At 42.2% G+C, this 23,190-nt stretch overlaps 3 protein-coding genes across 3 annotated transcripts; 2 read left to right on the top strand and 1 right to left on the bottom strand.

The window, feature by feature from the left end:
- The first annotated feature begins 96 nt into the window (after positions 1-96).
- On the top strand, positions 97-7,331 carry LOC135165643 (uncharacterized). Its single transcript, XM_064127120.1, has 14 exons — positions 97-159; positions 281-443; positions 509-903; positions 1,013-1,148; positions 1,204-1,633; positions 1,764-2,205; positions 2,275-4,000; positions 4,159-4,389; positions 4,451-4,589; positions 4,746-4,886; positions 4,932-5,113; positions 5,347-5,751; positions 6,157-6,688; positions 6,774-7,331. The coding sequence occupies exons 1-14, from the start codon at positions 97-99 to the stop codon at positions 6,961-6,963; spliced, it is 5,175 nt and encodes a 1,724-aa protein (XP_063983190.1). The 3' UTR covers positions 6,964-7,331.
- On the top strand, positions 7,326-12,712 carry LOC135165671 (zinc finger protein ZFP2-like). Its single transcript, XM_064127185.1, has 6 exons — positions 7,326-8,365; positions 8,544-8,685; positions 8,858-9,013; positions 9,883-10,140; positions 10,249-10,418; positions 11,998-12,712. The coding sequence occupies exons 1-6, from the start codon at positions 8,147-8,149 to the stop codon at positions 12,202-12,204; spliced, it is 1,152 nt and encodes a 383-aa protein (XP_063983255.1). The 5' UTR covers positions 7,326-8,146; the 3' UTR covers positions 12,205-12,712.
- LOC135165658 (uncharacterized) lies at positions 12,224-22,392 on the bottom strand. The gene is made up of 14 exons (XM_064127157.1): positions 22,182-22,392; positions 18,943-19,104; positions 18,703-18,855; positions 18,508-18,635; positions 18,135-18,346; positions 17,790-18,057; positions 17,346-17,699; positions 16,780-17,090; positions 14,380-14,543; positions 14,181-14,323; positions 13,873-14,067; positions 13,639-13,799; positions 13,329-13,540; positions 12,224-13,207 (listed from the first exon to the last, which is right to left on the bottom strand). The coding sequence occupies exons 1-14, from the start codon at positions 22,212-22,214 to the stop codon at positions 13,064-13,066; spliced, it is 2,640 nt and encodes an 879-aa protein (XP_063983227.1). The 5' UTR covers positions 22,215-22,392; the 3' UTR covers positions 12,224-13,063.
- Positions 22,393-23,190: the final 798 nt, after the last annotated feature.

The following is a 23,190-nucleotide window of genomic DNA, read 5'->3' as shown; positions in this document are numbered from 1 at the left end:
GAATTTCTACTTATTAATTAGTGAAAACGGCGTCACGGACGAATTTGGATCATTGCAAGGTCTCACAATTTGGGATGGAGTATCGTGGGAAGGCTCATGAGACTGCTGGAGGGATTAGGTGTCAATCCTGGCATGGAGAAGGACAAATACACAACGCAAGTATAAAAAATGGACTCATCAATTACCCGTTTAACCCGTAATTTAAAAAAATGCCCATTTTTTGCGAAAATTTGAGAAAACCTGAAAACAAAATAAGAAAAAAAATGTCTCACATCAAAAGGTCGATCCGAACATAAATGATGACGACTTCCCTGAGCGATCGCTGCGTCTAGCAAAAAATTACTGTAGAAATCCAACTGGAGACCCAAAAGGCCCTTGGTGTTACACCATGGAACCCAGTCTGATTGACGACGAGTGTGGGATACCTCTCTGTAACTTCGGAGGTACCTTCCCCTTCCTCCACTAATTCTCAATTAATTTTCGCTTGACGATTAAAAAAATTATGAAGAATGTAGAGTCACCGGGGGTGGAGCGGAGTACGGGGGCAGGCGTGAGATCAGCTCCTCCGGGAAAAAGTGTAAATCGTGGGACACGAGACACAAAACAGTCAAGGGGAAGACTGAAAAATTCTCCAACAGAGACTTTCCGGATTCATCGAAGAGGAAGGCGAAGCACTACTGCAGAAATCCCGATGACGATCCTGGGGGTCCCTGGTGCTACGTAGAGGAGGAGAATTATGAACTCGTTGAGAGGGAGTACTGCGACATTCCATTCTGCGATGACAGGGATTGTCTGGTTTACACTAGAAATGCCACCACGTATTCAACCATAACTTCCATGAACTCAACTGCCGGGAACATGACCGTCTGGGTGAAGTTGTGGGAGCCGAGGGATGAACTCCAGGTGTGGTACATAATTTTACAAAATTTTATACACCTTTTGCATACATTCAGCTCAAATAAATTGTCAATAATTAAAAATCATAATGTCAAGACAATAAATTCTCTCCAAGGGTGAAGCCCGACTACTGCTAACCCTCCTCCCTATCCCCACATCCGCAAAGACTGTTGCCGAGGATTGGCGAGCAGGAACCGAACTCTTGATATCCAATTCCGGTTCCGGGCAAAGACACCCCGGCTTCACCGTAAGTTACCCCCAGAGTAATTCCCAATGCGAAAAATCACGGAAAAATCCAACAGGGAGACAATGACCTTGAGCCCACACCCAACATCCTCTTGAGTTCGAACTGGACTGGACTATCAATCACCTGGGGCGGTGGCTTCATTTCCGTGAGCCTCCAGGGCTCCGTGAAACCCATATTCCTCGACGAATATGGAAAGAAGAATACCATCTCTGGCCTGCACGAGAACAGTTTCTTTTATTACGGGCTCATGGGAACGGGTGTCTTGTGGAGCACGGACAACTGTCTCCAATCGTGCGAGATTCACACGACTTATGGGACAGACTTCATTCGAGTCTGGCCCCTCCAACAAAGTAACACAACATATGATATTAATTTTCGTGTGCGCGCCAGTAAGAAAGTCCTGGTGAAGCTCTACGAGAGTCCGGGGAAGGTCTTCCCTTGCTTCACGGTGAAAATTATTTCCTCATTATCCCCTCTTAAAAATCCACCGTAACATTTTATGGAACCGGTTGTGCGTAATTTTTTTATTTAACAATTATTCCCTAACGTCTCAAATGAAATTTAATTGATTGGTGAACTGATCTGCTAAGACAGGTCAAGTATTCGTTTTTATTTTTATTATCATCACTTCCCATTCCACCCACTGTCAGATAACATTCGAAAGCAGTCAATTGGTGACGCTGACCTACCAAGAAACTTCGAAATCCGTCAAGCAACAGCTGCAAGAAGTCTCGAGCTCAAATCTCCTAGACATTTGGACGTGGAAACACTTCACTCTCTCCAGCTTTGGCCCTCACCTGCGGCTCTTCTCCGAAAAGCACTATGGACCTGAAGAAATTCTCTACGCCAAAGAGCACGTCTTCAGTACTCTGAGGTGGTTCAGCATCGGTTCAGACAATTCCATCGCCCATTGGGCGTTGTTCTGCACACCTGGAGAGGCGGATGCAGTGGAGAAGCCGTCCCCTCCCAATTGTTTGTCCAACCCTCGAGATTATTTGTACCAAGGGTCCCAGTGGATCAGCGAAGAAGGTCGCCCCTGCAACCCCTGGAGTTCGACAGACGTAAATCCATCGCCAGTCATGAACGAACAACAAAATCTCAATCATTGAGAGCTTCTGATTAATTTTCAGGTTCCGGAAGAGGAGAGGAAAAACAATTTATTCCCCGAAGAGTCAGTCCTGAGGGCCGCCAATAAATGTCGCAACCCGGGACATGATCCCAAAGGCCCCTACTGCTACACAAATTCATCATCAGGACTGGAGAAGAGCTACTGCTCCGTCCGCGCTTGTAGATCCTCAGAATGCAGAACTGCTGGGACTGCCAACGACTACATTGGAACACTGTCCATCACCCGATCAGGTCGCACCTGCGCACCCTGGGTGATCGATGAAGATGAGGGACAGCTGGTGAAAACTGCGGGCAGACCAATACCAGAAGAGACTCTCTCAACTGTCGCCTCGACGAATGGACGACAATCTTTGGTGGATAAATTGAAGACACCGAAGACAGGCGAGAGCATTCTATCTTACGATAAAGCCGGGGCGAAGGTTCTCGATAATCGATTTGTCACGGTCGATCATGACTCGAAAAAGTGTAGAGCGAGGAGAGATGATTCGCAGGAGAAAGAGAAGGTTTTGGAGAAGATGGATAAATTGGCGGACGAGTTTTATGGGAGGACGAAACCTGCGACAGAAAAAACGACAGCGCAACAGCACACTGATGGGGAGGATGACTATGGTGAAGATAATACCTTGATAACCCTGGCGAAATATGCGCATGATCATTCTCAGGAAAAATCATCCTCATCGACAGAAGGGGCAACTTCGTCGACTGCAAAATGGAGTCTTCAGGATAAAGAGGAAGAGGAGAAGATGGACAAACTAGCGGACGATTTTTTCACAAATACAAAGTCATCATCGACTGGAAAACCAACAGACCGACATTCTATTAATGAAGATGATGATTACGATGACGATAATGTGTTGATAACCATGCCAAATTACTCGCACGATCATCCTGAAGAAAAGTCATTCCCATCGACAGAAAGAACTTCTTCGACATCGACATCTACTCCTCATGATAAGAAAGACATCTTGGAGAAAATGGATAAATTAGCGGATCAATTTTTCGGAAGGACGAAGCCACCATCAACCGAAAAACCAACAGAACGACATCCCATAGATGAAGATGAAAACTACGATGATGATAATGTCCTGATAACCATGCCGAAATACCCGCATGACCTTCCAAGTGAAAAGCCATCCACCTCAACAAAAAAAACTTCTCTCTCAACTGAAAATCCGGTTACCACGGAGACCTCTTCAGACCGGCCTCACCAAGCTGACGATGAGGACAATGTCCTGGTAACCCTGGCGACCTCCCCTCATGACCTCTCCCCATCAACCGAGAAGACGACCCCCAGTCAGAAGAACCAACACCCAAGAAGACCGAACACCGGAATAATCCGTGAACATTTCAACGAGTCCTTCTTCCCCGAGCAGAGTGCCCGGAACGCCAGCAACTACTGCCGCGATCCATCCCGAAATATGGCCGGGGCCTGGTGCTACACAACAGACCCAGAAGTCCCCCAGGACTTGTGCGACGTACCCGACTGCGACGAATCGGACGAGTGTATCTCGCTGGCAAGGGGCCAAGAGTCAAAACGCAAATTTTTCCTCTTCCCCGAGCATCGCTCCGAGGGCCTGCGCTTCCTCGTGAAGGCCTGGGAGCCGGACAACCCAGATTCCATAACATTCACCTTCACTGCTGATAAGGGACTCAAGTCGAGGTACATTTTGAAGTTGGGGGCGATGGATAACGAGAAGGTGATGTTGTATCGACAGGGAGAGGAGGGAGGTATTCACCACTCGATTGTTATTTATATTTATCTATTTAATTTTTAATGTTGAACATTATGTTGTGTAAAAATGCCCTGACAGTAATTGTTCTACAGCTACGAGAAAGGTGTCTATAATAATTGATATTTTCGAATGACCGACTGTTCGATCCATTAGATATGGAACTCGTGAAGAAAAAGACTCTTCCTCATTTACTGTACCTCGGAAAATGGAGTAGTTTTATAATTAAAATTCCACGAGGAAAAATCGAAATATTCTACGAGGAGTCGCCGAATGCTCTATTCGATTGGGAGGATCCGGACCCAACTCAGGCATTTCTCCCAGTTTACTATTCGTACGCCAGTGAATTGGGGAACACGATTGGCGTCTCCTTCGGGTGTGAATCGAGTAAGTCGAATTTTGGTACTGAAATCGATCGATTTAAAGCTGATTTGACGGGCGGGTCTAGGGTGTCTCGTGGAGAATACCGAAACCGAACGATTTACGAGGATAATTCCGATAAAATCCTCCACCCAGAGAATCCAACTGATGATCAGAGCTGAGGGAGTGGTTTTGGTTCCATTGCTGCTGTTTCCGGCCACTCCTGGGTACTCGTGAATAATTACTCTTGATAATTAACAATTATCCAACTCCACAAGAAATTCTCCTTGATTTTATTGCGACATTTTTTATCAACTCGAGATCCTCCACTCGTTCACAATTCGGATGAAGTGTTTAAGAGTTCAACTTTCATTTCTCATCAGGTATTACGCGGTGACTCTGGGCGAGTTAGAGGAATGGATATTCTTCATCAAGAACACGTACCCAAACGTGCAGATATACCACAAACAGAAAGCTCCCTCTCGGGTATTCACCAAGGACACATGGACAAACATCACGATAATGTAATTCCGTTCTTCTCACTTGGATTAATTTACCAATTAAATCAATTACCGGTTATATATACTGATGAATTTTCCGAGCAGATGGTACAACTCGACCATCGACATTTACTGGAATGAAACCCTGACATTTAATTACGTCCACGTACATCCACTCGTGTTCTATTTCTTCTCATTGGGAGTTGATAAAGGTGGATGGGCGACTTGGACAGCAAATTGCTTGCCCCCAGGTAAGAATAGAAGAAATACGCGCTTTCCAATGGTATTTGAGACACTTTGTAATTACATCAGTGGGATTTTCACGCTACGTTCGATATAATTTCTCCATTGGGTGAATTCGGAGGATTTTGCGGTACTCATGACCTCCATCGAGGGGTAAAAATTGTCTTAAACAGTAGTGTTACCGCGCCATTTACCCCTTTCTTTCGAATTCAATATAATATAATGGGAAAAAAATGTAAAGACATCGACGGAGACCCAATAGACGGTGGCTGGTCCGAATGGAGCCCGTGGGCGTGCAGTGCGAGTTGCAACGGGGGAATAGGTACCAGGAAACGCAGCTGCAATAATCCCGAGCCAAACGTTAAAGGGGAACCCTGTATGGGCCCAAGTGTAATGACAGGCAAATGTAACACCATATTATGTGGTGATATAACGGAGGATACGGTGAATCTGATAAAAAGAAGAAGCCGCAGAAATCACACATCCATAATCGTCAGAGAGGGCCAGAGCATCGTAATTCCATCGGATAGCGACGTGATCGAGATTATTACCCGGGAGTCGCCCGATTCTGATATCAATTGGTCCCATAATGGTATATTTCTCAAGCCAGATGAAGAGAGAGTCCAATTAGTTGATCACGATATAGGTAATAAACCAGCGAATAACCGTTCCGCGCCCATCATTATATTAAATTATATTAATTTATTTTGTTGCTTTTGTTCTCATATTTCATGGTGGATTAGGTTTTGAATTGTGGGAAAATTTTTTCATTTTTTCCAAATAACATCATATCGATAACGGATAATTTTACATTCCTCCATTTTATTTTACACTTCTTCTTCGAGTATATATATTTGTTTCAATTAATTTCTAGTAAAAAATATTTTAATATGGTTGTGCCCATGGAAGAATAGTGACGACTAAAAATCGGTTGAAATATTTTATCAGATTAATATAATTTAACTATAGTTGAAAAACTTGTTGAGACTGAAGAACATCATCGACAATCTCAGTTCATTAATTCACTGGATATTTATCCATTTCCCCCCAGTGATAAAACGGAGTGAGGTGAATGACTCTGGCGTCTACACGATAACTCTCCATCGAGTTGATGAGACACATATGATTCTCAAACTGGTGAGTCTAGCTGTGCTACCTGTCAGGAGCATCGTGACACTCCGGGAGACTCTACCCATGACTGCTGTCTGTCACTGCGTTATTATTGGCTACTTGTACAATGATCTTAAAGTATCTTGGAGTATTAATAACGATTTGTGGAAGGATTATGGAACAACTCAGCCGATCTCCGTCAATGTCGATCTAATACCCGCCCTGAACAAGAGCCACCGGGGCATGTGGCGTTGCCTTGTCAGGCAGGACGACTTGGGCTTCAATTGGACGACTAATGCGATATTTGTTAATGTCATTGGGCCGCCTAATTGGAAGACACACCTGATGGAGGATAGATTGACTAGACCGATCTTTGGGTGGATGCCAAACGAGGACTTCGTCGCGGCTAGTGCTATTATTATTTTTCTAGTAATTACGTTGTGCATAATTGCGGGGACCATTGCATACCTCAGGTGAATGCAGGGATGAAAAATTCATTTGTGTCTAATAAATAATTTGAATGTCATCTTACAACTGAATTTTACTGGGTGTTGGTAGGTTTCAGAAGAGTTTGGAAGGGGCGATGTCTCCAAAAGTGATGGGACAGAAGCCCATGGAGAGGATCAGGACTCGTCAGGGAAGGGAGAAGATTTCAACTCGGAAGAAGGTTTTTGATCAGTTTCAAAAGCTCTCCGATACAGAGAGGGGGAGAGGCGAGAGGGAGAAGTTACTCTCGTCAATTGAATGAGTGTGAAGATTCGTTAATCGTGGATAAATGAATTATCTCATCAGAAAAAAAATCAATAAAAGTTATCGGCAGGCAAGTGGAAAGTTGCGCTTATATAGCATCTCCAACCGTATTCCAGGAGGCAAGTAAAATTAAGTAAACATAGCAATGCGTTACTTCCGACTCTAATTAAAGGAGAAAGAGTCTCCGGGATATCTCCATGACTTGAAGAAAAATGTGAATAAATGAAAAGCAAAACCCCTGAAACCAGATACCCAGTAGTTGTCGATGTCCAAGTAGTTCGATCCCCTGGTATCCCCCAGCCATCGCCTATCCCCTTTCAAAACGCATACAAATGTCCCTCTTCACGAGGGCCTTAAAACCCCAGTGACCACTCAAACGGGGAAAATATGGAAAATATGGTGGAATAAAAGCCGCGACGAGTTTGCGAAACGATCGGAGAAGGAAGAGGAGGATGTTACATTGGTGAATAGCGAGCAGTTGTGGATGGTGACCGAGGATGAAAGGGGAGTGCAATCTGGCCTCGTATGTAGTTGCGCTCGTTGGAAGGCAGGTTGGCAGGCGATCGTTTTCGTACCAAAAGAATAAGAAAGAGGATAAAACGGAGAAAGAGAGGATGAGAGAAATAAAACGTGTTTCTCAGACAGGTTCTATGGCAATTGGCAGGAGTGGAAGGGAGATGAAATGACTCGACAGGTGCCTCTGAGTCGCCCACGTGGGGGCACCTTGGGATGAGGCAGGATGGGGGATGAAAAAAAAAATATATATGTATAAAACTCGGGAAAAACGGCTTCCTTGTGCCTTCATGGATTATGGGACTTGGTGGGGAGAATATGTGTGGGTTTTCGTTCGAGAGGTGGAGCTTCTTTGGCTGAACAGGAGGGGCAGCTTTGAGCTACCCATTCGGTAGCAAATGCTTGCTTGCTATAAAACCGTCGCAAGGTCAAGATCAGTCGGTTAATCCCATACCCAGTCAGCCAAGGGCCTTGCACCTTGCACCATCGGCTCCGCAGCGCCGAGATTACGAGCGATTTTCAACCCCTCTTGTGACTCGATACTCGGAATCCTCTGGGTCTCGTGTTGCCGATTGTCTTGGTAAAAATTATTCAGTATAACGTTAACACCCTTCAATCGAAAATCTGAAGAACTCGATGGTGATTGAGACGTGCGGACCATTCGGAGGATGGAGACCTGTGTGCTGATACCAAAAGAATTCTCACTGGCCCTCGCCAGCGACTGCAAGAGGGACTTGGGAATTTTCAAAAATGATAACAACATCGCGGATGTCAGAATATCCGTGTGGTCCAACGTCTTCATACCCAGTGGCACGCTTATCTATCCATTCCAGGGGTCTATCAGGTTCGATAAGATCGATCTGTACTCCCTTCTCGATGATAACGATGTGAGTATTTATAGTGAGGGCAGAATGCCCCGTTTTTTCAAATTATTAAGCATTAATTTGTAGTGGGCCATTTAATTTTTAATTCCTTATTTGGTCATAGGATTTTGTTCCTTGGGCTTCTGTTATCCCCTAAGTCTCAATACAACTCCACTCACGTGCACTTACGATGAAATTTCAGATAAGACGGGAGTACGGCTGTTACGATGAAGTCTCATTTTCAAATTACAATCTCAATCATCGCAAGTGTAATTGGATAAGATTTCTCAGGATTGTACAGGGGTACAGTGATCACGTGAATCTCATTGGTACCAAAGTCAAAGGTGATTAATTTCCTTTTTCCAAATAACATTTGGCCTCATAAATAATAATTATTGATTTGATTAAGGACTTACCTCAAAACAATCAATGGTTCCATTAATTATTCAGTAAAAATGAGCCCTCGATTGCGCAAATCGATTGAATAAATATTTTCAACGCCTCTCAATGCATCAGGTGAGCCGATATTCGAAGTAATCAAGGATGTCCAGCCAGACTCTGAGCTCGTCGCCTGGTTTCTTCCAGCATCCCACGAGGATCTTGTCTTCATATCGCGTGACGTCTGTTCACGTTCAGCAATCTACAGGTGCACCATCGACTCAATTCTCGCTGGTGAGTTATTTTGTACCTGCTATCCCAGTCATATGCAAATGTCAGGATGATACCACTATCTCAGAGCGATTGCATCTCACTCTCTATCGTCTCTCGGCCTTTAAAAGCTTCATAATTCATGCTCTTCATTTTTTTTTCCCCGTGAGCATTCGTCCAAAAATCAAGGGGGAAAAAAGAATGTCCGCTGCCCTGGACATTTCGCAACTAAGGCCCGTCTATGCGCTCAACCCATCCATTGTACTGTCCTTTAAATCGTCCACCCTTCGTTCTACACAATTTGAATCACAAGCGGCAAGGACTTGTAATCTGTAAGGACGAAACGAAAAAAGAATATTCTCCCGGCCGAAGCGAGTATTTGCATTTCAGATTTGTAGGCAGTTTTACCTTTTTATCCCTGTTCTTCTTCGTCTTCTTTGATACTTTACCTCGAGCCCCTTTTTTTTAAATCTCTTTTATACACCCGTGGCCGGACGATTGCACCACGATTGCCGGTGTATGGCAAAGGGAGAATACCGGCAAAGAATAAACCTATCGAATACAATTCTTATCTCGACGGTCCTTATAAGCCAATGAGCGGACTCGCGTCACTTTAAATCAGTGTTCTCAAATTGAATAAAAATAACTGGCCAATTGAATTGTGCCCTTGTTAATTGACTCGAATTAATTCATCTCCACGATAACGAGTTATAAATCTGAACTATTGGAGTTGAGGGGCGATAGCTAAATAAACTGTCGTATGATACAGTTGTGTCAGTAGTGATATCCTTTTGGTCAAAATTACAATTTTTTTACCGAAAAAATAAAATCTTTTGCCGTAAATTCCCTAATGAAAAAAAATCCCGGATCACCGAAGACAATTGGCTTTGCAGAGTCCCCCCTTGATCTCTCAAAGACCCTGTTATCACACCAATCGTCATCGCTATCGTCAACTTACTACGAAGTCGATGAGTACGAGTCAACATCCGAGGAATCGTCATCCTCAACCCTGTCCCTAGTCAGCGATCACTTAGACTGCAGTATCTTAACGACAATTAAACGAGGTGAACGTGTGCTCCTTCCCTGCGAAGTCTGTGGCAAGTCATTCGATAGGCCGTCGTTACTCAAGCGTCATATGAGAACTCACACAGGTAATTGCAGGAAAAAAATCATCTTGTTTTTAAAATAACTCAATTGTAACACGAACAGCAAAAATACTTTCAACATGTTTTTGCACTGTTCATCCGCACCTACTTCAGGTGAAAAACCACACGTTTGTATGGTCTGCAACAAGGGCTTCTCTACGTCGAGCTCACTCAACACACACAAACGCATACACAGCGGTGAAAAGCCACATCAGTGTCTCGTGTGTGGCAAAAAATTTACAGCATCCTCCAATCTTTACTATCATCGGATGACTCACATAAAGGTAAGCGTGATATCTTGATCCATTAAAATATTCAACGCATGCTTCCATCCGGGGAGAACAACTCGTTAAACAAAATACCAGACTGGGGCACAACGGATTTCCTCCGATAAAATTATTATTACGGGCGGTCTTGATTTTTTCATTGATGAAATTAGATTTTCTCATATATTCTCAAGAAAATGTGTATTTTCTCTGTCGAAAATAATGATTAGTTCGCAAAATAATTCATCCGTTGCTTAAAATATAAATGAGATGTTAATCCTCTCATTGAAAATGTGTTATTTCCAGTCCGTGTAAGCCCAGTAGACCTCGAGTTACCCCCCAACGTTTATATATTTTTTTCAATAAACAATTCTCGCGGACTGCAGTTGGTATTAATCGGAACGGAAACAGTATATACAGATAGAGTTTCTGTAATCCCTCGGTGTAATGATATCTGGTATGTTTTTGAGTAACGAGGAAGGGGCAAAAGAGGGTATTGGGGATGGGTATATACCATATAGGCTGGCGCTGCCATCAGCTACTGTAATTGGCCCATTACTTGCTACCGCTTGGAATGCAATCCAATTAGAGAGACAGAGAGCGTATATGTATCCTCGGGCTGTTTCAAACCGATTCCCTTTTTCAAGCTATACACAACTATAACATCGGGTTTAACTTGTGCGTGCCTCGCGCGTGTGTTAAACCCATCCCCCTTTCCCCCCTCATCCCTTTCCGTGGCTTGCGTTTTACCCCTCGTTACAGCGATCTTTTTCTAGTGATCGAGTCTTGGCCTCCTCTTCTCGCCTTATTCTGTCGGCTTTTTTCCTCCTTTTTGTGGTCTCCTTCGCCCTCTCTTTGTCGACACCGGTTTAACGTTTTGCTACTTGAAACGAGCCATCGGTGTATATAAGGCACAAAGTCATTTTAACGCCCGATAAATTTAAACGAATTAACAGACTCACGTTTAATCGATGACGTTTTTACTGCAGCCGGTTTATTTTATTTTTTCTTTCATCGAGAACGAAAATCATTACACGAGCTTTTTTCTTCTCGTGCCAGAGGTATTAATTTGTCTTCGGGAATTCCTGTGTGAACAATGATAGCGGGAGGTGGTGGAGCGATTTTAAGGGATCATGTGATGACTTGAAAATTTTTTTTTTTCGAGAATATGAGAAGGCCCGAATGAAAATACTCAATTGAATTGTGGCCGTGTTAATTGAATCGAATTTATTCATCTTCGAGATAACGAGTTATACACCGTCATTCTGGGACTTGCCAAGTCATCGATGTACCTCTCAGGAATACTCTTGATGAATCCTAAGGGGAGGATTATACTGAGAAAATAATTTTTTTGTTTTGCAAGAAAAATAAGTTCCAAAAAAATGTCATCTCTTCTCTTTTTGTTAAATGATAGACATATGTTCAAGCGGTACTGTGATATTTTTGCGCCATTATTTTTAGATTCAGCTGAAGGCCCTCCGTATGATGGCCAATTAAAAGTTGTTGACTTGGGACAAATTTTGTGAAAAAAAAATCAGTAAATAAATTGTAGATGATAGTCAAATATAAAATGAATAAAATTTCCCGTAATTCATAGGAAAAACCGCACAAGTGTTCCCAATGTTCGAAATCATTTCCAACACCGGGCGATCTCAAGAGCCACATGTACGTGCACAACGGACTGTGGCCATTCAGGTGTCATATCTGCAGCCGCGGCTTCAGTAAGCCGACTAATCTCAAAAATCATATGCTGCTGCACCTCGGTAGATGCTCAAATAAAAAATTCATCAAGTCTGACATGTAACCTGGATTGATAAAACAAATTATAAACCTAGGCTTACTTACATTTATTACGAATTCATGTGCCAGATAAACACGGTTGTTGTAGATTTAATTACTTTTTAATGACTCATTATTCCCTTAGAATATTTAAAAGACGTGAATTATAATGAATTAATAGTTATCAACATTTTTTTTTTCACCTTTTGATTACTCCAATTATTACAATTATTGAGTGTTTTCAGTTCTCACGATATTTTATGTTGTCCGTTGCAGGTTTTAGAAGACTTTGTGTTATCATAAATCGAGTCCCGAAAGTCTCACTAATTAATATTGAAAAAATAAATCACCAGCATTTTATCAACGCAATTAATTGCCGTATATACACGATAAATATACATGAAACTTGTTTCTCTTTCATCGACATTAGTGAGACTCCCAGGGCTGTGCAGATCATTACAATAATCAATAAAATGTAAAACATATTTGAAATACAATATAATAATATTACTGAATCATCTGTCATTCATTTTCACTGACAAATTCTGCACGATCTAATGAAGAAAGGAGATTAATATTCACCTAGAGATTGTGAGTTTGATTCAAAAAATTGTGATACGTTACTATATCCTTCACTCTTCAGTAAATATACTCTATTGAACGGAACACAATTTGGAGATGTTTAGATTGTATTATTCATTATTTATCATCACTCACCCCTATTATTTGTAATTTTGTATTTGGCTGTGACTAGAATTTTCACTTCCTCGTGTTTGACTTCAGATCTAATTTAGGAGTTTTTTTTTTATCACCAAAAATGTAATACTATGTGTCTCTAATAAAGTTCTTCACAATTTGAATGAAATAAAGTCGGCTGAGAGGTGCTAGATATCAGCTCCACCACTGCTCAAACCGGATTTTGAATCAACAGGTACTTGTTTCATGAAACAATCGTCGAGAAATTGGGCCATTGAGAGATACAAGTGCCCAGTGACACCGGCTAGACTGTGGCTGACGTCCGGATACACCTGAAATCAGGGAGTGGGCGATTGTAGATCGGGTTGGACGCCAGGGATTTTTGAAAAATTGCTGTGTGTATATTTATAATTTTTCATAGCTTCACTCGACATCGCATAAAATTAATTTTACCTGTTGTCTGAAGAGAATGCCCTTCTTAGTGAGGTGACGAGCCAGTGCCATCGACTGCTGGAACTGTACGTTGTTATCAGCAGTCCCCTGAACTAGGTAAAACATCTTATGTCGTAAATACTCAATTTTTGTGTAGACATCGGACTCCAAGTATCCTTTGTAATTCGAGGTGACATTGGGCAGACCCATGTACCTTTCTGCATAAGCGGAATCTGAAAAACCAGAGCAATTTGAAAATTCATAAGGAAAGTCGACTTTACACATTTCAAATTGGTCATTATCTCACCCATGTCACCAATTTAATATTTACCATACAGCTTCCAAGAAACAATAGGTGCCACACTGATTCCGCACTGGAACACATCCTGTTCAGGTTCAGCGAGTGCGAGGGCGGCGACGAAGCCTCCGTAGCTCCATCCCCACACGGCGACTCTCTTCTTGTCCACAAAGTGAAGTGAATCTCGCAGATATCTGAAATAAATCGCGAGGAAATAAATGCTGATGGCGTTCTTAATGAAAGTGATAAAGACTTGAGTGCGTTTACTCGGTCACTTCCAGCTGATCGGCGACTTCGACAGTTCCCAGTCTATAATAAACCTCGTGAAGGAGCTTGTACCCCTGTCCACCACTGCCCCTTCCGTCAATTTGGGCGACAATGACATTCTTTCTGCTGGCTAGGTATGTGTTCCAGTCGATTTTGAACATGTCTGTTACCAATTGAGTTCCAGGACCTCCGTAACTGAGCAGAATATTAACAAAAGTGAAGTTGATTTAAAATTCTTATCGAGATTTTTTAAAAATTGCATCAGTTTCGGAAAATTGGATAGTTTTATTTTTTCCATTGATCCTTACACTTGAACAACCATGGGATACTGGGTGATTTCATCCTCCCTCAATCCTGGTGGCAAATGAAGTCTCACTTGTGCATTGTATCCCCCGCTGATCTGTACCGGAAACGTTTTAATCTGCGGTAGGGCAATTTTCGAAATTCTCTCCTGAAATGAAGAACACAGCAGAACATTCTCCCTTTTCCGTTCGCGTTTATACGCACCCGAAGAGCCGTATTATTCTGGAGAACAGCGATGAAGTGCGGCTGAGGTTTTCCAGTTTTGTAAAGGGAAACTGTGGGAATCCCCGGACCCAGACACTCTAGAACGAAATACTCGTATCCAGAGGAAAAACTTGCGCTGTAGTACTGACACGTCTCGAGGACTCCTAGAAATCCCGATTATCACAGTAAAATATTCATGTCAATTTTTTTTATTGCATGTTGACATTGAAACATTAATTCACGCGTTGTCCCGCCGATTGGCAATGAGCAGCATTTTGAGGGTTTTTGGGGGGGAAAAAATACTGAAATGTGAGGAAAACTTTTTGCTGTAAAGTCTCAGTCGAGAGAGCACGAAATTCTGCCAAATGGCTGAAAAAAATTTCTTCATTTTTGAGAAATAATTTTTTCTTCAGAATTTCTTGTTCACCCGGGCCTCGATACACTTCGCCAAGTGTTCCTCGAATTACAGATTTTTTTTCACCAGGTCTTTTAATTTCTGTATCGAATATAGCAAGAAGTGGATAAATAATCGATTATCCAGACCTTCTTACCCAGCTCTACCGAAGAATTGATTTCCAAAAAAATTATCATTTTTCTCACATCAATAAACACTGACCGAATATAATTATCCCTTCATGCCAATTGTCAACATGAAAACATCGAGCACATAAACTCGCATTATGAATTTTTCGACCCTCTAATATTTTCGCTTCCGAATGGTAGCTTCATTGTTCAAAAATATATTTCCTAATTTTTATGTCCGAGCAACGAAGTGTAATTTAAAAAAACTAAATGTGCAATTTTGAGATGATCTATTATATTATTATTTATTTTTATAGAATGTTGATGAATTAGATACAATGTGATAAAATAAAAATGTCAAAAGTAGAGGTTCCATTCGGAAGCATATTGTTGATTTTTCAGCAACATTAACTATACCCACATACAAAAAAAACAATTATCCACTTATTTTTTTCCATTTTGTGGATCAATAAGCGACCGCGCAAAGCCCCCTTTCCATCCGATAACTCTGTTTTATTCATTTTTTTTCCAGCGATTCGAGTCACGCGACAGATCGTCTCCGATAAATGCGTTATTATTCTCGCATCTGCGTGAGTAGAAATAGAATAGATAATGTATCTGAAAGAGATGAAGAGAATAGAGTGAAGAGGCAGTTGAGAATACATCATGCATGGGAGAGATGAAATCAATGGAATCAATGGTCTTCTGTATTCTCATGGGTTTCTGTCTAGGGTGTCTCATTGAATTTCACAAGCACTGCGATATCGAATAAAAAATGACATAAATTTTTTACATCTAAAGCACATCCCCCATTACAATTATGACGATCAACAGTCATACACACATACACGCTGTAACACATCATTGTCGTTACTTCCGATAAAAAATATCCCGAAACTTTATTGCTTTAGTTTCTGAACTAACAGTTAAGCTTTTGTTTTATTTTATTGTACCGTCTCTACCTGAATGAATTGTAGATTTCCACAGTTCCATCATTGTTCATCAGCACTCATTAACGCACACCCGGAGTTCCAACAATGCCAGCTGCCGAGAAATCTTAGCAATAATAAGGACGTGTTCTAATTTTTTTTTTCTTTTCAACAGTGAGGTCATTTTCTCCGAAGATGTCCGCGTGTATAAGTCTCGGATATGAAACAGATTCATCGTATTCCTTTCAAAGGTCGCAAAAATGTAATGACTCTTTTGCGGAACAGTCACACGTGAGCATCTTCTTGACCAAAAAAATTGTAGCAATTTTTTTTCCGTACAAACAATTTAACGTAAATTACATTTCAGTAGCAAAGTGGTAAAACGAGATAAATTGACTTATCTCTCAGTTGAGTTTTTCAGCAATATCTCCAAATCTAGGACAGATAGTCAAATTTCTGTAATGACATTAGTTGTAGTTCTCAATTCGCTCCACAGAAAAGGTTATAATAAAAATTTTGCCATCTTCTCTGGTTTTCGAGATATTCCTCAAAAAGTGGTTTCAGGAATCGTCATCGTAAGTTACCATCACTCAAATGTAATTTGAGATGAAATTTTTTAGTGTAATTAAACATCTACAAGCCTAATTCTGTACTTTTGCTGATCGTGGGTAATTAAACACATTCGAAAATACAATTCATCTACCCATCTAACTTGTCAATACTGTCAACACCTTCCTATTGCTCCCCCCGATGCCAGAGTGCCTCCCAATTTGAATGATTAATTGTCATCGAGTGATAGTTTGTGACACAAATGACTTTACTGATATTATTGTTACTGGTGTATGTGTGTATGTGTGTGGTAAATATAGAGAGGACAGGTGACAAGCGAATATAGTCTATCGAGAAGAAATAGGAGGCAATGAATATTCAATAATGAATAATGACTTACGTGACTCTTTCCTCGATTTGTCGGGTTTTCTCCTCTCGGGGGTGCTCTGGGGGGGCTCCTCCTGCTGGACGGCATCCTCCTGGGCTTCGAGCTGAGAGTGCCAGTCCCCGGTGTCCTTTATTGTGGAGTGCATCGGGGACTGGCTCGAGCGATCCTCAATATCTGGGGATGTTTGGTTCACGGGGATGACTGGGGCAGCACAAGTAATGCAGACTGCTGGATGCAAGGCTGAACCCACCTCGGGGAGGATCGAACTCACTCGGTAGAGGTGACGCTGACCCGGTTTTGAGGGAGGAATGCCGATGAAGTAGCTGGACAATTTAATCAAGGGATTCATGGGGGGTTTCTAATGAATCTCCGGGGATTTGAATAATGGAAATTTTGGTTTCTAAAAAGAAAATTCGGGGGAGGTAATGGGGCTAATACGAAACAGCTTCAATAAACAATAAATTATAGTCTACAGGAAATTTTGACAAGCAAATAAATTGCGGAATTTTTTTTTTCAATAAAAAAATTATTGAATGCATATAAAATTTTTTGTCAATCAATAAATGTATTAAACTCACATAGTATTGTTAAACTGATCCCAAGCGAGTATCTTGGCCACCTCCCATCGTCCATGTGTCAGAGGTACCACCTGTTTCTTAAGGACATTGACCCAGACAATGTGCTTGAAGAAGCCAGCCGGTCCATCACGAACTGGAGCTATGGTAATGTAGCTGCTACTGTTTGACGAGAAGAACGGTGGATCCGGGGGTGTGTCGACCCAGCCGTGTGATTCACTCACTCGTTGAATTTCCTGACAGTGCCAGAGGGGACTTTTGCACACGGTTATCACTGATAAATTCTGGGAGCGTGTCAACCACGTTATGCAGATCTCAGTCAGGGATATCCACGAGGCTGTCGTGAAATAGTGTTCTCTGAAAAAAAAAATCCACCGTTCGATCATGAACGCTGAGCAAATTATTAAAATTAAGAAGATCGTGATGTTTCATCTCCTTTTCACTCACGTGTTTTCTATGACCGGCGGTGGTCTCACAACTTTGGTATTGACATTTTTTGGATCCGCCAGATCAGCTATCAAAAGCTTAACGATAGGATTGGCTGTGCCCGGCTTTGGGTACCTGAGGGACCACACCTCAGGATAGAGGGATTTACTCTCCTCACCGAACCACGACATGTGCATTTGCTCGACGAGAGAGTCATTAAATGATGCATAAAGCATCATGTGTCCGTCCTTGGACATCCAGATTGCCTGCGAGCTTCGTAAAATTTCCTCTGAAATATGAAACAATGAAACAACTCAAGTATGAGGAACAGAGAATTGTTAATTCATTGTTGGACGTGTTCCAAACCTTCGTACAACCAGTCCGGAAAACCATTGGAGTGGACACCAGGCACAGCAGTATCAGTTATACGAAATTCCGATGAGGAAGTTGGACTTGTTTTGTAGTAAATATCGTAGTCGTCTACCATCACCAGTCCATGACCACGTGGGGTCCACTGCACGTGGAGTAGATAGGGGTGGAGGGATTTCACTGGGTTCGGCGTGACTTTTATCGTCTCTCTGATCCCGACAAGTTCAGTTACACACAAATTATTGATAAAAATGATTAATGACTCAGTGGAAAAATTGTCGGGGCTATCTGGAGATCTAGGGGAGCTAGCGGAGTTTTTATTAAGAGCTTTTTTCCTGGAACATTCAACGGGACAGATACAAAAAGTTACCTAGTGTTGACGTCGTAGATGACGTACTGAGCGAGAAATGAGTACTTGAACAATTTCTTGACATTCTGGACGAGCAGAAGGTACCGATGATCCGGTGAGAGTGTGAAGGACGCAGGATTGAGGGTCCGCTGAAAAGACATATGTGAATTTATCCCCCGGGTCCACTCACGTTAAATTGATAAGGGAGATACTCACGAAGGTCTCGTTAGACATGAGACTCTGCGACGTGACATTTGGATCTGATGCATCAAGCAGTGATATGCCACCCCAGGGATCCCGGTAGCATATGTGACGGCCACTCACCCAAGTCCCGTTGAACGCTGGCGGCGATAATTCACCCGACAACACCTATTCATAATTGAACAATAAATAATGCATCGGGATAATGGGGGAGGGGAATTATTGGCATTTGTCCGGCCAATGGGGGCCACTCACATCGGTAAGCCTCAGACGAGTGCCGCGTACACGAGGTCCTTCGTCGGGGGGTGTTAACAAGGCCACCGAAGTAACAATGAGTGCTAGAACTGCGATGATAACGAGAAGGGCTATGAGAATGCCCCGCCAGTTTCTTTGATTGGGATTTGTGGACACCAGCTCCTGAGGGCGAAACAAAAGACGTTTTCGAGAGTGTGAACTCGCAGACAAAGGAACCTGACCTTAAGGGTTGGTGAGGAGCATGAGGAGGTCATGTAAAGGGTCCCAAATATCATGATGACATTCACAGTGAATAAAATCTACCAAGATTTATATCGCTAGAACAATTTATGATACCTCAAAAATTTGGAGGGAATAGTTTTGAAGGAGGGGAGGCTCCTACTTGAAACGAAAAGAAAAAAATCCCTTCCAGTGAGTAACAAAGGGCAGAGAGGGCGAGGATGGCGATTAGAGGGTCAAGCGTTGTCCCCAGAAAGTTCTATTGAAATAAAAAAACTGTTTTCCCATTAGATAACATCTTCTGTCAACAAAATTTTAGTGCACGCAATTCAGGCGGTTTTGACCTTCGGGAAAAAATCAATGAACGTGTTATTCCCCTCTTTTTTGGTAAGTACCTCTGGAGGAAAGATGAATCTGTACGTGATGTAGGAAGTTATAACGATCCGAGAGGGTCGTGGAGGTATTGTACCCAAAAATAAGGGCGCGGGATCTGCGTCACGAGGAGAGGCATCAATCAAGTGATGATAAGCCCTTTTTTCCAGATTTCAGGAAATGCTGAATTATCTCGTTAATCAGGGGGTTGACGGGGTATGTCAACAGCTGTACTCTGTGGGGTAGCGGGGAGATCCGCAACGCAGGTTGGGAACTTTTTCTCTCCTACACTCGTTAAAGTGATTAATGGAGAAAAAATGGTGAATTTGATTCGTCACGGATGAGCGAGGCCCAAGAGAAATATTAACGTTCTTTAACAGTATTTCTTTTATGGATAACTCAAATATTTGACGGCGGAATCTACAGGTGTTCGTTGATGGGCTATTGAAGCGAATCAATTAAACCGTTATTGTGTACTCTGCCAGTCTGACTATCACTGAATTTTCTCCTTCCAGTTTAACGACTGGATTCGGCCATTCAGAGCCCCCGAAACGATCTAAAACTGTCGGAGTAAATAAACATCATGTGAGTACTATTGCACGAGCTGATGCCGGAAAAGTCTCGTCCAGTGCAATTGTTGAATAATAAAGTAAGCGATCAATGTCAGTTATTCACGCGGAGATAAATAGCCCGTCAAAATTATGGAACTATCAACATAATCCGCTGGGAGAAATTATTTCCCGGGGATTTTATACGGGGATGGAAGAAACGCAAAGACCTTGAGAAAAATCTCTCATTTATTCCGGTTATTTTTCCCCAAGAAGTACAATTTTACGAAAAACTTCTGATTCAAAAATTGTTATGAACCCTGCGATCTATTTTTCCGCTCCAAGAAAAAATCCCATATAATTTCGCCCTCTCCTTTCGATTAAGTTACCCCCAAATGAAATCCCATCATGGCCTCTTACGAATCCCCGCTCGAGTCGAAATGATTAATTTCCACCGAGTAATTACACGGAGAAATTCTCCCGGAAGTTCCGGAATTAAACCTCCCCTAATTGGGAACGAGTAGAGGATACGAGTAGGATAAACCCTTCAGTCTCTCCGATAAAGTATCGGCCATTGATTACACGACATGCGCAAATACCCCGATCGAGAAGAAAGAAAATAATTAGAAGGATCCCAGGGGTTGTGATGGAACGATTATACTTTTTTTAAAGGTCACACGGCAGCAGGCACATCAGGGGATAATAATACACGAATGTTGGAAATAGCTCGACCTCCTGTAGCGCCTCATTTGATCCCTGGGTGCCTAGTGGATGCCCCTGGTGGTTTATTTTATCCACTGACAGCTTCTCGTCAGCTTCCAATCATTTTTTCCTGGATTTCTCCATCAAGAAAGATAAAATTACCCCATCTCATCTGTTATTGAGTCCATACTACCCTTGCAATACTCGGAATTCCCTGCTATCGACGGCAGCTCCATATCCTTTCAATTAATTAATTTATTCAAAAATAATTAACGTAAAAATTTCGGGAGATTGACAACTGCCTGGGCTGTCATATAACAGGGATAAAAACGTTTGATGACGCGTGGGAAAAGCGTAATTTCTTTTTAATGACGGTACTAAGGGCAGGAAAGGTCCAGTCACGATTCCTCTCGTGCGTAAACCGCTCCTTTCCGTACCCTCTCATTACCCCGCGATATCTCCGAAATTCCTGGAACGGGTCAGATGACTTTATCTCAATTCCGTCTGAAAATCGCTCAGCTTTCTAATGACACCGCTCCCCACCCTCAATTCCACCCCCTTCTGCATATATATCCCCACAAATTCAGATGAAAAATGTTCTCCCGTATTTTTCCGATTTGTTTCTCATTACTCCGAGTTATCAAGTCTGGGACGACAACTCAACTCCCCCAACGATTTGTTAGCATTGATAACACATCTCGAAAAGCTCCCATCATCTTCAACCCCCTACCCCGTCCGCGGAAACCCAAAGACTTTCGAATAACAAAAGCTCTCAGTTTCGCTCTCGTTTGAATGATTAACAAGAGAGACTGGGAAAATTCATAATGCATAAAGGAAAATTTGTGCTCTTTACGGTGAGAGGGAGAGAGGGAGAGAGCACGAGAGCCCAGTGGCATAGTCAGCTGCTGCTCGGCATGAATCGATAGAAATGAAGAGGTGGAGGGTGGAAGGAGGGTTATTTTTCCCCACTCTGTTTTCTCCACATCCACCGCGAATAAATACATTTTTATCGGGACTGCCACGGGCTTCATCGATTGATCGTCACGATCAGTTATCCGTCATCTTGACATGTGGAAAATCGAGCGGAAAAAATTTTCTCCCACCACTATTATACAGAAATAAATTAATACTCATTAATTATTAAATTTAGTGGTCCCCGGGGGACACTCCGGTGAAATGTTCTCAACAGGGACGTGAGTTTTGCATGCAATATATTAATTGATTCATGCGGAACAATCCCAGAGGGATAAACATTAATTCATTCAGTCTCGCGAGTACATTCTGAACGAATATTAGAAACTAAAAATTGGAAATTAATTATTCATTAAATTAAATTCATTATTTATATTGCGATGAGGAATTATCGAATGATGAGGGGAAATGTCATGTCAAACTCACCTCGTCGTCGTACATGTTGTCATGATCTGCCATCCCAAAATTGAATGATCGTCAGTGACCGGTTGATAAAAAAATATCGACGGTTCAGTTAGTCATGATTATTTTTGGGTTAATTACTCCATTCGATCGGGATGTTTATACTTTTAAGTCTTATTTTCGGAGAATTTTCGGTGGGCTTATCTGGACCCACTGGACACTGTCACGTCTACGGGAGCAGTGGTACTGAGGCCTCCTGAAAGGATCAACCGGGTGATGCTGCGCGGAGCTTGCGCGATCGAAATTCTGCGCAGAGTTGTGGACGTTTATTGTAGTTTGTTATCCAGGTAGGGCTTTTATTGAAGGGATGGAGGAGTTGGCTGTGTGTAATTTACTAATTAAGGGGTAAAACCTAGGCAACAGATGATTGGGATAAATTATTGAATTATTATTCTCTCCGACGCGTTATGCAATCCGTTATTACTAATCATGATTTATTGCTGAGGAAAATATCGCAATATTTTACAGCCCCATAAAATGCAAATTTCAGGGGAATGGGAGAGTGAGAATTTTGGAACCCGGGACGGGAAGTAAGTACTTTTGTAACGGGTGGGGTGAAATAGTACTTCATTTGGAATAGAAAAACCATTTTTTCGTTTTTCGCGTTTTTTTCGGCTCCTGGGCCTCTTAGAGCAAAAAGGGCCCCGATTTGGGATCGCACCGTTTTTTGTCCATATCTTTAGAAATATCATAGCTAGGGCAATTTGGCCGTCGCCATTAAATTCGTGAGGCGCTTGCGATTTTTCTAGGGCTCCGGGAATATTCTAAAACCTGTTTTGACGGTTTTCGCATTTTATCGTTTCCTGGGCCTCCTACAGCCAAAATCCTCCCGGCCCAGTTAACCACGTTCTCCGTGGTAATGCCTTACCGACAGGCACATTCACCATAGTAGTTCATGTGCCACTGCTACAATCTCCCCTATAATCTTTGCTCTAACACACCCACTGAGAGTTTACCGGACTTCTGCCTGTGA

This window comes from Diachasmimorpha longicaudata, chromosome 8, assembly GCF_034640455.1.
Source record: "Diachasmimorpha longicaudata isolate KC_UGA_2023 chromosome 8, iyDiaLong2, whole genome shotgun sequence".
NCBI classification, from domain to species: domain Eukaryota; kingdom Metazoa; phylum Arthropoda; class Insecta; order Hymenoptera; family Braconidae; genus Diachasmimorpha; species Diachasmimorpha longicaudata.
The sequence above is the reverse complement of the archived record's forward strand: the minus strand, read 5'-3'. Positions and strand labels throughout refer to the sequence as shown.

Coding starts and splice junctions, on each gene's coding strand:
- LOC135165643 (XM_064127120.1), top strand. CDS start 97: ATGAGACTGCTGGAGGGATTAGGTGTCAATCCTGGCATGGAGAAGGAC. Junction 4,390..4,450: donor CTCCTTCGGGTGTGAATCGA/GTAAGTCGAATT, acceptor GGGCGGGTCTAG/GGTGTCTCGTGGAGAATACC. Junction 5,114..5,346: donor AGCAAATTGCTTGCCCCCAG/GTAAGAATAGAA, acceptor AAAAATGTAAAG/ACATCGACGGAGACCCAATA.
- LOC135165658 (XM_064127157.1), bottom strand. CDS start 22,214: ATGGCAGATCATGACAACATGTACGACGACGAG. Junction 19,105..22,181: donor ACAACATGTACGACGACGAG/GTGAGTTTGACA, acceptor TTTCGCCCTCAG/GAGCTGGTGTCCACAAATCC. Junction 14,544..16,779: donor CAAATCGAGGAAAGAGTCAC/GTAAGTCATTAT, acceptor CGGGATTTCTAG/GAGTCCTCGAGACGTGTCAG.
- LOC135165671 (XM_064127185.1), top strand. CDS start 8,147: ATGGAGACCTGTGTGCTGATACCAAAAGAATTCTCACTGGCCCTCGCC. Junction 8,686..8,857: donor CATTGGTACCAAAGTCAAAG/GTGATTAATTTC, acceptor TCAATGCATCAG/GTGAGCCGATATTCGAAGTA. Junction 9,014..9,882: donor CATCGACTCAATTCTCGCTG/GTGAGTTATTTT, acceptor TTGGCTTTGCAG/AGTCCCCCCTTGATCTCTCA.